The 16,176-nt window shown below is 35.6% G+C and overlaps 1 protein-coding gene across 6 annotated transcripts in view; it reads right to left on the bottom strand.

The window, feature by feature from the left end:
* The window catches only part of DACH1 (dachshund family transcription factor 1), a 352,605-nt gene that overhangs the window by 24,433 nt on the left and 311,996 nt on the right, over positions 1-16,176 (bottom strand). For 4 of the 6 annotated variants that reach the window (XM_036384853.2, XM_036384861.2, XM_036384879.2 and 1 more), the window contains 2 exons: positions 12,256-12,399; positions 11,720-11,788 (listed from right to left, as the gene is read on the bottom strand). In XM_036384853.2, the coding sequence (XP_036240746.1) occupies positions 11,720-11,788; positions 12,256-12,399 (213 nt within the window). Of the gene's footprint in view, positions 1-7,717; positions 7,785-11,719; positions 11,789-12,255; positions 12,400-16,176 lie in introns of all 6 variants that reach the window. The other 2 variants (XM_036384869.2, XM_036384894.2) reach the window with 1 other exon arrangement.

Here is a 16,176-nt window from a genome sequence, read left to right as displayed (position 1 = left end):
ACTTCTCTCTGAAAACCTCATTTCAGAGGTTCAGACATGCAGGGATAAGATAGAAAATTGATTATGACCTGCCTTGGTAGATTAGCTCACATGACTTGCTTAGAAATTTTTTCTTCTTTGATGCAGATGGTGGCTGATAGTCAAAAATGGCCACTGAATAGGATGGTGACCATTTGTATTTAATGGTTTAAGTCTCAATTAACTTGAAATTCAAGATTTGAAATATTATCTGGATTGGATGCTTCTTTTTACCTACTCAAGCTGTAGCATCTTTCAGGAAGGACATATGGATTTCCCTGTCTAATAGATTTCCTCCTATGTGTGCTAAATGGATAAAGTAACTTCCTGGCTACTAGTCTACATTACTAGTTCTCCAAAGCACAGCATTTTCAGAAGAACTGAAAAATATTACTGTTATTTTGGTGTAAGAGTTGTCTCCCTCATTCTTCACAGAAGTCACAGGGGAAGTGCATCTATTAGAAAAATCCCAAATCATTAAATATTTTGATATCTGTTGATGGTGAGGTCTTAAGGATTTAATAGAAGAATGCCACACTAATACTGAAAGATGAAATTCCTTTATATGGGTATAATACACAAACATCAGGAAATTTTAAATCTTTATAGAGCTTAAAAAACTAATGCCAAGAAACAATCCTCTTTATGACATATCTTGACATGACATGATATGATGTTACTTTCCAGCACTTGTCTATGATGTAGTAAATGTGCTGGGGGAAAAAAGAACATAAGAAAAAGAGACAGCTCTCTACACATTGCGTATCTGTATAGGCAAATACTGATAAACAGCTTACAGCCAGCAGGTCTAGCTCCACAACCAACCTCAGAACATTCCACATTATAGTTCAGCTGTGAATGAACTAGAAATCCACTTGATTTATACCCGTTTCATGGTAGGCTATAGAAATATTGTTTGACTGAAACAATGTTGTTTTAATCCATTTTTCATCCTGGTTTATAAAAAAATCAAGCCTTTTAGTTCTTTCTCTAAAAGGGAAAATGTTATTTATTTTTTAGCTGATGAGACTATACTAGAAATATATATTCTACCTGCCTGATCAGATTTCAGTCACCTTCTGAGGGAGAAGATGAAGGGAACAGAGTACTTCTGGGAAACAAAAATACCTAGGATGATGGCTTGCAGTGCCCATCCTTCCCAGGTAGCAAGACAACTGGGGTGACCCCAGAAGTCTATTACGTAAGAATTCATCTATCCTATCCTTCCCTCTTTGAATAAGATGAACATGTAGGATGAATGAAAATGAAAGTCAAAACAATTCTATATAAAGCCTCTGGAGCACAATGTGGGGTCTTTTTAGTATTCATATTGTCCTGAATTTTCCCACTTGACTCTGTTCATGCTTAGTCATTAATTTTACATACAGTTTCTTTAAAAGTGAACTAAAGCACCATGTTGGAAGAAGATCTGATTGATTAACCATTCATCTCAGTAGAAAAGTCAGGAACATATCTGATTTCCATCAGCTCCATATTCACACAGCTATAAAATGAGATGTAAATTGCAATAGATAGCAATTTCAAAAAAAAAGTGAAATTTTTTATGTAAGAGTATATGTTGAATGAGAGAGTTGAATAAGAGTACTTTGCAACATATATATAACTGTATATTCACTCTGTGCCTTTCCTTTGCTTTTTGGGTAATAGATAATAGGATTATGTACCTTGAAGTTTAAAGGTGTAGCTAACAATGACCTATGAACACTATGAAACAATTGTCTATTTATAGGTTACTGCCTGCAATCAATATCACCTTCTGTTTAAGTTAATCAATGTTGTCTTTAATTGATTAGCTTGGGTTGAAAACCTGCCAAAGTGCTGACTCCTGGGCAGGTGGATAGGGAACTTACTTATTGCTGTTTGGTTTCCATGCATTGTAAGATAATTTCAGTATTTATCCATGGTCAATGAAATATGAAACAAAATAAATCTTTAACGTCTGTTTCCTCATCAAGTATTCCAGGTAAAAGACAGATGAACTAGCAAGAGATGTTTTAAAGGTCTACCTTAGAATCTAGGCTTAAAAGCTAAACTATATTGGATAGTCTGTCAAGCCAAAAAAAAATCAGTAAAACAAGTGTCTTTAAAACTTGTGAGCTGGTAAAGCTAGTAAGGCTTAGGGGAAATAAAATAAAATGTTAAAATTAGTGTGCATAGAGAGAGCCAAGCTCTTTCTAAAATGCATAAAAATTAAGAGAACCTATTTTCAGAGATGTATCTTCTGCAACAGTAATGAAATTCAAGGTGGTGCACACAGATTAATGTTGTTATTTATTATTATGTATATAATTTCATTGAAGTGAATAGCACTGTTCACATGAATAATAAGTGCATGACCCTGACATTAATACAAGGTGTTACACAGTGAAGTCAAAAAGCAGCTGAAGTTTAAGGCACTAATCAAAAGGAAAATGAAGCATTATGTGTTACTGCAAATAAAAACAATGTTGAACCAGCAAATATTTTATGAAGACTGAACAAAAATAAAATAGAATCAGGTGGACTATCCAAAGGGAGTTGCTAAGGCAGCTCCACTAAATGTCACTGAGGGTTAGACACCAATATTTTAACGGTGTCTCACCATTAAGACCATCACTAGGTCTGAAAATAAATTTTCTTTTGCGCATAAGAAAGACTAAAGAGAAGAGCAATGCAGAAAGCACACTATCCTTTAGCTTCTATAATTGAACAGTGCATGTGCATACGTTTTCACCAATGCATCAATTTGTTTGTCAAACTCTGGCATGCAGAGAAGAATCAATAACAAAACAGCAGATATCACTCCCCAGTGGGTCACTACAATGGCTTTGCTCCATTCTGTTGTCTTTCCCACATGTTTCTGTTGCCTCAAATAACTTCTCTTACCTAGAGAGGAGCTAGAATAACCCAAAGGACAACAGTCACATTACAGAGACAGTCTTGTCCTATGCCTGCAGTTAACCAAAACTGTAGAGACTGAAACCAGTTGTCTTACTGATCTTTAGAAATCTTAAAAATGGAAAATTTAATGAAGAAACCTGAAAATCAGACAGGTAAAAAAGAAAAATGCAAAATCTATCCATCAGATTGCTGAAAGTCACATTTTCACAAGACATGTTACTTCATATTGGCAGACCTTCAAAGTGCTTCTTGACTCTTAAACTGAATAAAAGAATTTTTATTGGTAAATTAAATGTAAATGATTAGGTTTTTTGCTTGTTTGTTTTTTGGGGTTTTTTAATTTCCTTTTTGGTTTGGTTTGTTTTTGTTTTTGCTTTTTTAATTCAGCCTAATGGAATAACAGGCTAAGTGGTCTAAAAATCACAGAAATAATGTTCATCTCCAAACAAGTCAGTCCACTGTTTTGTCACTGCTGCTTCACAGAACCTTTCTATATTTCTATGGGTCTAGAATAGTCAGCTGTTTGTTTCCATAAACAGCCTAGCTAAGTAGCAGATGTTTCCTTGGGCAGTTATTCAACATATCTAGAAAAAAAATCCCTTTGCCTTCCAGGCTTCTGACAGCTTTGTTTCCAGCTCCTGACTTCTTTTCCCTGCTGAAATGTTCAACCTTTATAGCAGGCCTGTACAACAGGTGGGCTGTGGGTCTCTTGCAGTTTGAAAAACCATTTGTTTGGCCCTTCAGCTGCTGAGAAGCATCATGTACTGTTTGATTTGCCCAGCTGCCAAGAGGCAGCAACAAGATGTCCAGCAGAAAATGCATATCTCCTGGCTTGCCACTGATCCCTCAGAATGCATGCACCTCCTAGTCAGCCAGCAGCCACATGGCTCCAGATCATAGACACACATTGCCTCGCAGGTCAAGGAAGTGACATATTAAGAAATATTTGGGATATTCTGAAGCAGTACTTGGCAGGGGAGGAGGTGAAACAGAGGTGGAAGGAAAATGAGAAAGCAGCACTAGAGGGGAAGCTGAAACAGTGTTGAAATGGGTCGACCGAGAAGAGGGAATATCACATGCGAAAATGAAAATGTATTTTCATTCTGCAAATGACCTGATACATTCATTTGAGAATTCTGGCTCTATACTAAACCCAAGCACCTTTCTGCTAGAAGTCCCATGCAATAATAAATGAGTAACAACAAATCCATAGTACTTACTAAGTGTTGATAAAACCAGCATAACTAACGAGCAAGTGTCAATTGAATAAAAATGCAGAATTTACAAGTTGATACATATAGAGAGACATTTAGCAGTTCCAAGAGTTTTAATAAGGAAAAAAAGGCAAGAAAAATCTTGGTAAAATGTATAAAGAATAATGTGCTTTACTTAGGTTCAATCAATTAATACTTTAGAGAACATATGGCCATTGTTTTACATGGCATTATACAGATGGATGACCTCGTCCTTAGGCAGCTATGGGTGCAAAATGGAATCATTCTTTTGATAAAGGGGGACGTGGAAAGGAACAGAGACAGAGATAGGAGACAGAAGCTCTAAGGGAAAGATGCAATTCTTGAAAGGACTTTAAAGATAAAGGAAATATACTTAGCACTGGTCATCACAGTCAATATCATGCAGAAAATAAATGAAGAAAAGACAAAAGAGAAGACATATGTTAAATGTGATGCAAAGAATAGTGATATCTCTGGAAAAGAAATACATGTTCTGTCATTTGAGTATATTGATAACTATTTATAAAATATCATTAGTTAATTTGAGAGTAACCATGCACTGGAAAATGTTACCCTCTCTACGATCAGCAGCCAACAGTAATCTTCTCTAAGTCTAAAAACATGAACTCATAAAAATACTCAAGATTTTCAGAAATTAGGACAAGTCTGATGTGATCAAAATTGGAAATAAGGACAGAAAATATGACTGAGGGAGTGACTGAGACTGGCTAAATACATACATAGAAACATAGAAACCAGGGCACTGGAAGACATTGAGAAATAAAGTACTAAAAGTGACTGGCTGACAATAACTGCAACTGAAGCTGGCGGACTGAGTTATTTACATTAATAGACAAGAACAGAACCCAGTAGTTGAAAGTACAAGGAAAGAGGGGAGACAGAACACAGGGCAAGACAGTCAAGCAAAGTCATATATTCAGAGGTTTCTTAGAAGGAAAAGTCGTGGTGAGTGCCTAGACATGAGCCATATAGACAGAATGTTATGAGTCAGTATCAAGACATCAGGATCTTGATTAGCAAGAGTATTAGGCAGAAGAAGTCAAAACTTTTGGGGCTGGAATTATGACTGGATATGGAAAGAAACTTGTCGTGAAGGTGTGAGGAAAAAAAGATCAAGAAAATTTGGTAGCTGTTATTAACGGTGATAGAAAACCCAGAGATGACGGTGAGCCAAGGAAAAGAAAGCTTGATGGAAACACTGTTACAGGTGATACAGGTTGCAAGGAAAATGAAAGGAAGATTCTGGCCCAAGAGCACGAAATATATGCCAAAATTGTCTTTATCTCAGCAAGTAGTTGTAAAACTGCCAGAGCAAAATGGTCATTTCTTAGGCCACACTGCTCATATTATGATATTACAGTTTATCAGTTGCTTGGTTAGCTTTATCATTGTGAATTTTAAAATTCAATTCCATATGGTTTCAGATGTTGTCTCACAGTGAAACTTCTGACTTTGTAGTTTACTTGTTAAGAAGACAGCCCTAGGAGATGGTTACCTAAGACATTAGTGAAGCAAAGCCCTCAGCTGTTAGGAAATGCCAAAATTAAGATTTAATATATGGAAGAAATTTATATAATAATTTACAACTATTCTCTAATGCATGATGTCTAATTATGGAAATATTATCCATAAACCAAGTATTACATAAAGCATTACAAGACACACTGACCACTGAAGATGAAGAAAATATTGGATAGATATCCCTTTATTCACCTATATTTTTGTCCCCTGCACTGAATGAGACAAGGTACTGTGAAAAATACAGTATCCAATCACATAATTAAAGATCGTATCATGACACATACACAGACAGTTGAACAAAGGTGCGGAAGACAACCTTAATTCTACCATTTCCTAATTTTGGAATGCTTGACTTCACAGCTTGATAATGGCCTTTTCCAATAAAGTTTTTGATCTTATAAAAATATCATCACATATTTCCACATGCTTTTGTCCAAGATTTATATATCAGAAATAGAACTGTGTGCAGAAGCTTCACAGAACCACAAAAAGTTCCTTTTCATTGTGGAAGTCCTTCAGACAACCATCTTTCAAACACAAATATAAGAAGCAACAATCAAAGACTATCAGTTGCTGAGATTATTATGGGGATTTTGCTTGTTGAAAAATAGATTAAGTAAGTTTCAAACCAATGCAGAAACAATTTAGGTTATGTTTCAGGGCAAAAGACTAAAGCTGTAGATAAGCAATTTTTATTAATGTGGAGGGCAACTACAGGGCAGCTTCCCCCTAATATTTGGGCAGCAAAATGCACACTTGCAATAGGCAAATTTAAATCATAATTTCTTTCTTGTTCTTGTTCAGCAGCCTGCAAAGGAACCTCAAAGATGACCAGTGTGCTGAGTTGCTGTTATTTTCTTTCTCTATTCCTGGATCTATTCAACATCTCTATTTCCTGCCTTGTCCTCTCTAGGAGGGAAAAAAGACAGATAGCCCTGGAAGGTTTTGTGAGCATGGTAGCTGAGTGGGTCTTTTTCTTACACCAGGAAGGTATAAACTGAAACCACTTAGCATTATACTTAACTGAACTGTTAATATGAGCCTGGAGAAGAGGTGGAGAACTAAAGAAAGGAAGATGTTGGGGGGAAAGGGCTTAGAAAGGGTAAGTTCCTTTTGCTAAGGGACAGAGAGAGTAGATAACAGACACATTTGAAGAATGGCTGATAATGTGCTAGAAGAAAAAAATAATACTTGCAGCAGAGTAAGGAACTGAGGTGTGAAAATCTGACCAATGGACAAGGAGGATAAATTTTCTGCTAGAGGAGAATGCACAGCTGAGGAAAGAACTGACTGAGAGTGAGCAGGATGGAAGAACTTTGAGAACACAGAAACTGCAAAGGGCCTCTTGCAACAAAAACAAACATTTGGAGTAAAAAAAATAGAACTGAGAATTCAGGGAACTGATCAGGGTAAGAAGACTTGGGAGAAAATGATAGAGCTGATTTCAGGAGCAGCTGGAATGACAGCATGCAGAAGTTGGAAATTATTTGGAAGAAAGCAGAAAAGGTACAAACTGAGGCAATTGATAGTAATTTAAATAAATGGAAAAGACCAAAAATAGCAGCATGAAAGAGGGAAAATCTGATTAATCTTCCTCTTCTTACCAACAATTGCTTCGGGACAACAGCACAAAACCATTTGTGAGCAATTTGGCAAAAGGAACACATTACAGGAACATGACAAGGAAAGAACAGTCAACGGTGAAGATGGTGCAGAACTAGAATACTTTTAGAGGATTTTAGATGATGTGTATGATTGGTGTTTAAATAGAATGAAAATGAAGATACAGGACTGGGGAGGGAAACTACTGGGAGATAGAAAATTGGGAATGTGGGATATATAGGAGAAAAGAAAACATAATAATGTAGGCAGGCAAATACATGGTAAGTAACCAGATGGAGAAGAAAATTCAGCGTAAATAAGAAAGTAAAAGCGGCAGTAAATGTCATTGTTCTAGTGCTTAGTAAGAGGTCTGTTAACAAAACAGTATATAAAAGTCAAACATTATCTTTGTATGGTACCTTTTTGTGTGGGATGAGGGGGTCTTGGGAAACCGGATTGGGAGCTAGGCATAGGCATCTAGTGAACCTACAATATGTATGGAGAAGAGGATAATCTGCTTTATTATTATTTAAAACAGAAGCAAAGAAAACATTTAAAACCAGTGTCTTCACCAGTTCCTAATAGCTTATTATCTCTTTCTATTGCTCAAAAAAATACATAAGTACATCCAAGACCCAAATTTGAATTATTTATTATGACTATTTGTTAACATTTTATGGTTATTGCAGCAAACTGTTACCTACTCAGTATTTAAAAAACTCAAACAACACCCTAAAATACCCTGCATTGCTTCTTTTTATAGTCTTGTATTCAAATTCCTTTTATTATTGCTCCCATTTTACAAAAGACTTTACATGCACTAAAAGTGAATCTAAATGAGTGCTACACGACGAAAAAATAGAACAGAACATACGCCCTTATTGACAAATGCAATTATCCTCTACGCTTAAATTAGTTCTATTCCTTACTCTTCAAAGTGATACTTAAAAATAGCAACATTAGATATAACTTCAAGTTGACAAGTATCAATTTATAATAAATAGTAAACAAATTCTTTAGTTTTAATTATGATTTTCTTGCATAATTTTTCTTAAATGCTGAAATTACACTTTGTATTTCAATTATATCACTTCCCTACAGAGCACTGAAGCTTCCCCACCTTTGTTTGCTTAGTTATAAAACTACATTGCATGCTCAACACAGTAAATTGAAAAATGATTGTGGATAAAAAGACTATTACCCCAGGCATGCTTAGATACTGAGACACTGATATATTTTTGAGAGGAATAAGAAAGAATTTCCCTAGTAAGAATTTTTTCCCCAGAACCTGAAAGATGCAAGAGGTGGTATTATATGTTTAATTATGGGATATACTGTATAATAGAATATAATAGATATGTGTATATAATATTTCTTCTATGGTGCATAGCAAAGTATACAAAATATCATTTACAAATAAAATGACACAATTGAAATTTTGTATAATTGTGACAATATGGTCTTTGTTCCAAGTACTGGAAAATGTTTCAACCACTGGAAAGCTTTTGTAGAGTTTTGAAGGTAAAGGGCCCCATGTGTACTGAGCATGCTTTATTCCAGTGCTTCAGGAATGAAGTGGTTCTTTCCCTGCAATTCTTTCTCCTCACTCCTGCCTACAATTGTCATGCTAAATACTGAAACTGGAACAGAATGCTCTCAGTGCTTCCCTCCCTGATATCCAGGCAGGTACACATAAAGAAAAGAAACAGAAATGTACTGAAACCAGTAGGGAATGTGAGCCTGACCAGGGAGACAAGGGAAGCAGACACTACAGATGGAGATGGGGTTTGCAACAGGGAAGGCTGATAAAAGGGAATGTCAATGCAGCTCTTGAAATGACTGGGTAAGGGGAGGAGGCAACAGGAAGGGTCAGACAGAACCAGGGGGTCATGGAGAGAGAAAGAGCTTGTAATTAAGGAAATAATCAGAGTGGCATGAAACTAAGTTAGAAGAGAATGACGGAAGAATGTGAAGTTGGGGGAAAAAGAAGAGTAATGTAATGTAGAGCAAGGAAAAGTGTTACATTAGCAATTGACAAAAGGTGGGATTGGAGGGAGGAGGAAGAAAGAAGGAACTGGGACAGATACACAGGGATACATAGCAAGGCAGACACAGAAAAGAGAGTTTGTGGTGAAAGGAAAGCCTCCTTCCACTAGTGGAAAGAGTCCAATATGAACACAAAGAGTCCTGACATTTGGCATGACTTGTCTGCTATTAACTGTTTCTTAAACTATTTCTGAAGCCTGTCACCCTATAATGACTGATTTACATTGACAATATGTTCCTACAGTTACATTTGTGTTGTAGGGTTACATATTGCACTAGATCTGAAAGTTCTGGACTGCTGTATGATGATTGAGCTGAATAGATTAAATTGAAAGACATGAAAACTGTATTTCTTGCTTCTTCTTTCCATTTTCTGAAAAAACCTCTGCTTTAGTTATATGTTGAGAGTACAAAGTAGATACAGGAAATGTCAGAATTAAGGTTGCCTTTGCAATATGATTCAATATCACAATCAGAAAATATCATGGTCCAGTCTTGAACTAAATAATCATCTGTGGATTTTAGTTTTGTTTTTAACGTGTATCACCTGGGACAGATGAATCAAGGAAAAGTCATTACTAGAAATGTCTCCTGTAAATCCTTGATTTCACTTATTGCAAAAATGGAAATATATGAAATGAGCAGAGGATAGCTGGGAAAGAATGCATAGTCATTGTTCAAAAGCTGAAGTGCTATTCCTATATAGTTTGGGATAAATCCTTTAGAATACACACTCTCAAATTTGTGTTGCTCATATTATAAATATCCAACTTTATATTTCAGCCTATGAGCAAGACTGAATTCAACAGGAACAGTGATTTGATTACACCTGCGTGCTTCTGCCAAAAATGCAAATTATTCTGAAAAAAGCAAATTATTCTGAAAAATTAGGTCTTTGATACTTGACAGTTAAGTAATATGTCATCTTAATCTGTATTTGACTCTGTTTCCCAGCCATCAAATTGGAATACTCCAAATTTCACCTCCTTGCAAGAATGTTCTGAAGATGGAGCAATTAATATTTGCAATGAGTAGAAGTATTGCAGCAACCAGTGCAGCAGCATGGCCTCCCAAGAAATTAGAAGTCTGTTTTAGCATCAAAAGAAGTAACACAATGTCTGGATTATAACAAAATGAAATAATGGCTGAATTCTTACTAAATTAATTATATCAAATGGTGCTTTGAATAATGTGCATGTTTTATGAGAAGGAAGGCAGAATTCTAGGGTAATAGACCTCATAGCATGTATTCGCTTCCCAGGCAACATTTAATCTGGCATATTCCAACTTCTGTGTTATTGACTCTGCAGACATAACTTGCTTTAAATGTCTTTGTTTATATTTGTGTGTTTGTCTTTCATAAGAACTTATTGCATCTTTGGTATTTGTTTATATGTTCAATCCATTAAAAGCTTCTTGACTTTTTTATTTTGTTGTTACAGCCTCCTTGTGGCACACCAGTAACAACTCCTTGGAAGTTAGGAAATGAGATTAAATAACACACAGAAGATGTCAAATGATACTGTTAAGATGATTGACTTCAAAATGCAAAATAAAGGCAATTGAGTGTGATTACTGGAGCTAATCCTTTTAGGCTTGCCTCTGAAAAATGCACCTTCATTTACCATTGAAAACAATTGCTGTTTTTATTGCTTAGTATTCATGTAAGTAGATTTAGCCTGTTGATAAGAACAGATATTATAACATAAATACTATCTTCAAAATTTGCTCTTTACTAATATCTTGATGTTTGCAATGTATATATACATTTAGATTCACAGGGGAAGTAATATGGCTCTCTTTAGTATTTCATGTATAATTTACTCAGCAAATTTGTTTTATTAAAATGTAAATAATGGGATGTGGTAAATGAAAATTCCAAGATGGGAATAAACAGCTTATTTATTGTTAATGCTCAGAGTAGCTTATTGAAACACACCTTTCAGTAACTGCCACTGACTATTAGCTATGAAATTCTCATCATGCCTTGAATGTTACCCATTAGGTTTAGCCATTTGTACAGTTAAAAGGCTCAAGATGTTTTAAATATACCTTTAAAAACATCATTAGCTCAAATCAAACTACACATATTCACAAAAACTGCATTCAGCATGTCTGAGATTCAAACCAATACTGCTTCAAATTAATTATTCTTCTTTAATTGCTCTGTATAAACAAAAATGACCTATTAATTTAAAGAAAATCTATCAGCACAGAATGTATTCTCTCTTATAAACAAGCAAGATGAACTTGACCTTGTTTGAACTTGTTTTGATGCGGCCCAGATGGTAGGCTACATGCTTGAATAGCAGTCTAAAGCTGAGGAAAAACTCATATAGCAAGATCTAGATTTATAGCCTTTTGCAAATTCCTACCTTGTATTGTCCTTTCAGCATCTGTTCTGCCCCCGCTGCGGTCAGCTTCTATCTCTGGGGTCAGAGAGTCTAGAAAGATAGAAAGGTAAGACTGACACATATTTCATTTGATTCTTATAGCCCTTTTTACAACCTGTTACTCCAATGCTGAATTACAATACAATCAACCTTTGTCAGTTTTTTTAATGTTGAACAATGACTGGAGGCCAGGACAATTTTTTGTTAGACTGGGAAGATTAATGAGCAATAGATTTTTCAAGCATAAAGGGGGGAAGAAAAAAAGGAAGAAAAAAATTGACTTCTCAAGAAAATAGTATAAAATTGTCCTAGTTTGAACATTCTCTCCAGTGAGTTTATTTGCACATACTATATAAAGTAACAAAGCAATAAAGATAGAGGTATCATTTGAATGAAGGAAAGAAAAGAGATTTTCCTTTTTTTCCCTTTCCATCATGTTATAAATTTTTTATATAACAAGATTCTTTTGGCACTTAAATTGGAAGTTTATGGCACCGAGGCAAAAATTGGCTTCTTACCATTTAGGACCCTGAGACTATCTGTTGAAGCTGCCTGTTTCAGTGTTTGCTCTGCTTGCTCTCGTCGTTTAGTCTCAAATTCAAGTGCTTCCTGCAATTTCCTCTTCGCCTTCTTTTCCTTCTTTAGCCTTTTCTGAATTATTGCTGTGAAAGGAAAATAACATCAGTGCACTTCAGTTTGGATCTGAAACTTGGCTGCATGATGACCTATTAAGCGTCCTGAAAAACACTACAACTGAGATGTTCATATAAACCGATCAATTACACAATAACCAGTTAAATTACTTGAAATTTGTTGGAATCACCCTGGAATATTCTAAATGCTACTGTTCTGTAGGACAGTATTAAAAACTGTATGTGGTATCAAGCAATGATTTATTTTTTTTAATAAACAGCTGACAATCTGTGAATTTTCAAATCAGAAAACCTTGAAAACCAGCAATGGCATGTACTTTGTGAATCATCTGATGTAGATAAACCCCTGTCTCTGGAGGTGAGGGGGTTTTCAGAATTAATTTCACCATTTCTATTTCTCATAGCACAGTTAACAGACACATGGTGATGCAGTTCTTGCCTCCCTGCAGCTTCTCTTGCATAAGAGGGGAATCCATCTGCCTGGGTCCTGGGCAGCCCCCACCCTGCTCTGGTCCTCATTTCTTGGGGAAAGGCCCTGAGTCTTCTAACTCCCCTCCAAGCTCTGCTTCCTTCAAGCCATCTGACCTCCCCATATTTATTTCTTTTCCACATTTCCATTGTGTCTTCCCCTTCTCTCTTTCTTGCTTTCTGTTGGTGTCTGTCCCACCAGCCATCTAACCTTAAAGAACTCACAGCAAATCCTTTATGGTGCTGGATCCTCCAGTCAAGTAAATTTAATATGCTTTGTCAAATGTGAGGGAAAATGTTAGTAAAGAAATGAGTATTTTGAAATAAAATGTAGAAAGTCCTTATGTAGAAAAAATATTTTCCTTCAATTTCTTCACTTTCAACTCTTTAGGAAAAGGTTGTCGAGTCCAGTATGGGTCTTCATCACAATTTTCTTTTCTATGTTACCAGTTACTTAAAACCACAGAGGTAAGACTTGCAGGATGTCTAACTAAGGGAACATATTGCAAGTTATGCTCCTGATGGAAAAGGGTAAAGTCAATCAATTGTTTCTACTCCATTAAACCAATGTGGACCTCTGAAGCAATCATGTAAAGGATAGCATTTTCTCCCCCACCACACCCTAAATGTTCTTATATAGCACATTCAGGGTTTTCATGGATGTGCATGTAAAAAGCTTTTTTGTCCTAAGATCTTCCTGGAAAATCCTTTCCAGGACATTCTGTTATTTTGACACTAGCTAAAAAAATATTACTGAAGAATTCTTTATATGCACCAGAAGAATTATCCTTACCAAACTAGGAACTGTTAGGTTAGCATGTCAAGATCTATCTAGCCCTATATCTAACTGCAAAGCAACCTCTGGTATATGCCTGGGAATGAAGGCTGGAAAACACAAAAAAATATTTCCACCAGTTCATACTCCCCAGGGACAGTAGACTGTGATGGTGGCATCATTCACAAAATGCAAATAATGAAACTTTTAAAGGGAACTGTCATTGTTATTACTTTTTAATTCATATGCTAAGAAGAACCACCTTTTAGATAATCTTGTATATTTTGTGCTGCCATACAGAACTGTTCAGGCACAAAATTAACATAAGCACATATCCTGTAGTCAGAATAACTACATAATTTACATCCAAGACTTTGGAATTTTGGTTCTTTCTCATTTTGTACAACACCAACTACTTTACAGGCTAATTAGCTCATATTATCACAGAACAGCTAGCATCTATACAAAGGCTAAACTAAATACATTTTGAATCATTGCATGGTTTTAATGTTTTCATTATAAGTACTTTGAAAGTGATTGCAATAAATGAGAAGGAAACATATGTTGCTTTCTGAATTAAAATGTCATCATGGCTGACACATTGTAGATGTGACTACAGCAGTCAGAGCCAGAATTAGCAAACCCTTACTGTGTAGCTGCTCACAGAAGAGATATTATCCTACTTTCACCAGTTGATGAGACACATCCTACAGCCTTAGGAATCACTAATTGGAAAATTTAAAAAGAAGGAAGGAAACAGTACAGTAAATAAGCAGCTCTGCAGAACATACAGTAGCAGCCGTGAATCCAACAGTCCATAAAAAAAGGCAAAAATACTCATCTGTAGCCACTAAACAGAATTATATTTCACTTCTATTAACATGATGAGCAAAAGATAGATAGATAGATAGATAGATAGATAGATAGATAGATAGATAGATAGATAGATGTTGCCTTATGCTGAAGATACCCTTCACATGAAGGGTTTGACCTGTATGTGACACAGTGGCTTGTGTTTCTATGCTGTAGCTTTTAAGTGTTTTTCAGTATTTTTATATGGTACCTCTTCACTTAGCAGGGAAGCTGGTACATTTCTCCCTTCTTGCTTATGCTTCCATTAAGACATGTGAAACTTTCTTAAAGACATGACACTTACTATTTGAAAAACTAATCATAGGTAAAGGCTCCTATGCATTTTTCTGCCTTTAATTGAAGAATGAATTTTCACAATAATTACAACCTGGCCTTATTTTTTCTCTCTTACTTCGATCTTTTTATTTGAAAGAATAATCCATACTTTCTTTGATACAGAAGTATCCACTAGCAGAGATAGTCATCCTCATTATATTTGGTTTGCTGCATACCACCATTAACTGTTCAAATCCATTCCTCTTTGGTCTGACTGTTTTCCCAGTGCAAGATTGTCATTAGAGGGATGCATGTAGAAAAGGAGGTAATGCATCATGCTGAAAATAATGTTGCCAATTATTTCAGTAACCTGAACACGGACTATCCCATGTTTTTTTCTGACATACAACTTTGAGTGAAATTCATTTTGCTTAATTTTATCTTTTCAAAACACATATGTCTAGCACAGCCTTGTCAACCGTGTGACCTCTGGAGTTAAAGGGAAGAGAAAGAAGTCTTCACAATGTAATTGACTCCACCTACCTATCTGAGAACAGGTTATAAAAGTTTTTTTTTTTATTGTCCAGAAACAGAACTCCTATTCATTAAAATGAGAGGCTTAATTCGTAGATGGCAAAACTAAAGATCAGATGGGTTCCCCCTCAAACCTTTTCTGTTTTGCATGTGATTGTACAACTGTAAAAAGGAACACATATTTGAGCAGTTGTGAGAAAGTTTTGAAGACTAACCAAATTACTTTACTCTTTTATCAAATTAATTTAGAAGTAATACAATTGTATTGAGCAGAATGGACCAGTTGTGGACAAAGGGATGACTCACTGCACAGGTGTGATAATTGTTAACAGCAATTGTCTTTCAAAATATGTTTTCATAAGTTAAAAAAAAGGGTAATTAATGATGTGATAGTCCTCTCCTTTAATGGGTCAAGGCATGAAACGGGATTACATTGTGTACTTACTGCAAGCATGTTAGTTTAAGGCATAATGACATTGGCTGTGAATCCAATTGTTCTTGGGATTCTCTGTTTAGGTGGTTACCAGAAAATTAAACTGGACAAGAAGAGACTTCTAACTCTAGCCCTGCAAAAATACACATCTGACTTGTCATGGTCTGAGTTAAACAGCAAGGGATTGCCAGAGGTTAACTGTCTTGCAAAGTAATCAGGCACTATTAAAGGGTGAGACATACAGAGACAGAGAGATGAATGCATAAAAAAGATAGAAACATGCTTGTAATACAAATAGTTACTGAAAATCACTCCAAATTGTCTCACCTTCACCATCAATGTAATTATTTAAAAATCTCTAACACGTACAGGCTTTACAGTGGGCTGATGTTAATGCTACAAATGCTACTAATGCTTCTGTTTCATCAAGAAAAACCTTCACTGTTAC

Source organism: Molothrus ater, chromosome 2 (assembly GCF_012460135.2).
Source record: "Molothrus ater isolate BHLD 08-10-18 breed brown headed cowbird chromosome 2, BPBGC_Mater_1.1, whole genome shotgun sequence".
In the NCBI taxonomy this organism is placed as follows: Eukaryota; Metazoa; Chordata; class Aves; order Passeriformes; family Icteridae; genus Molothrus; species Molothrus ater.
Note: the sequence above shows the minus strand (reverse complement) of the source record. Positions and strands in the feature narration are given on the sequence as shown.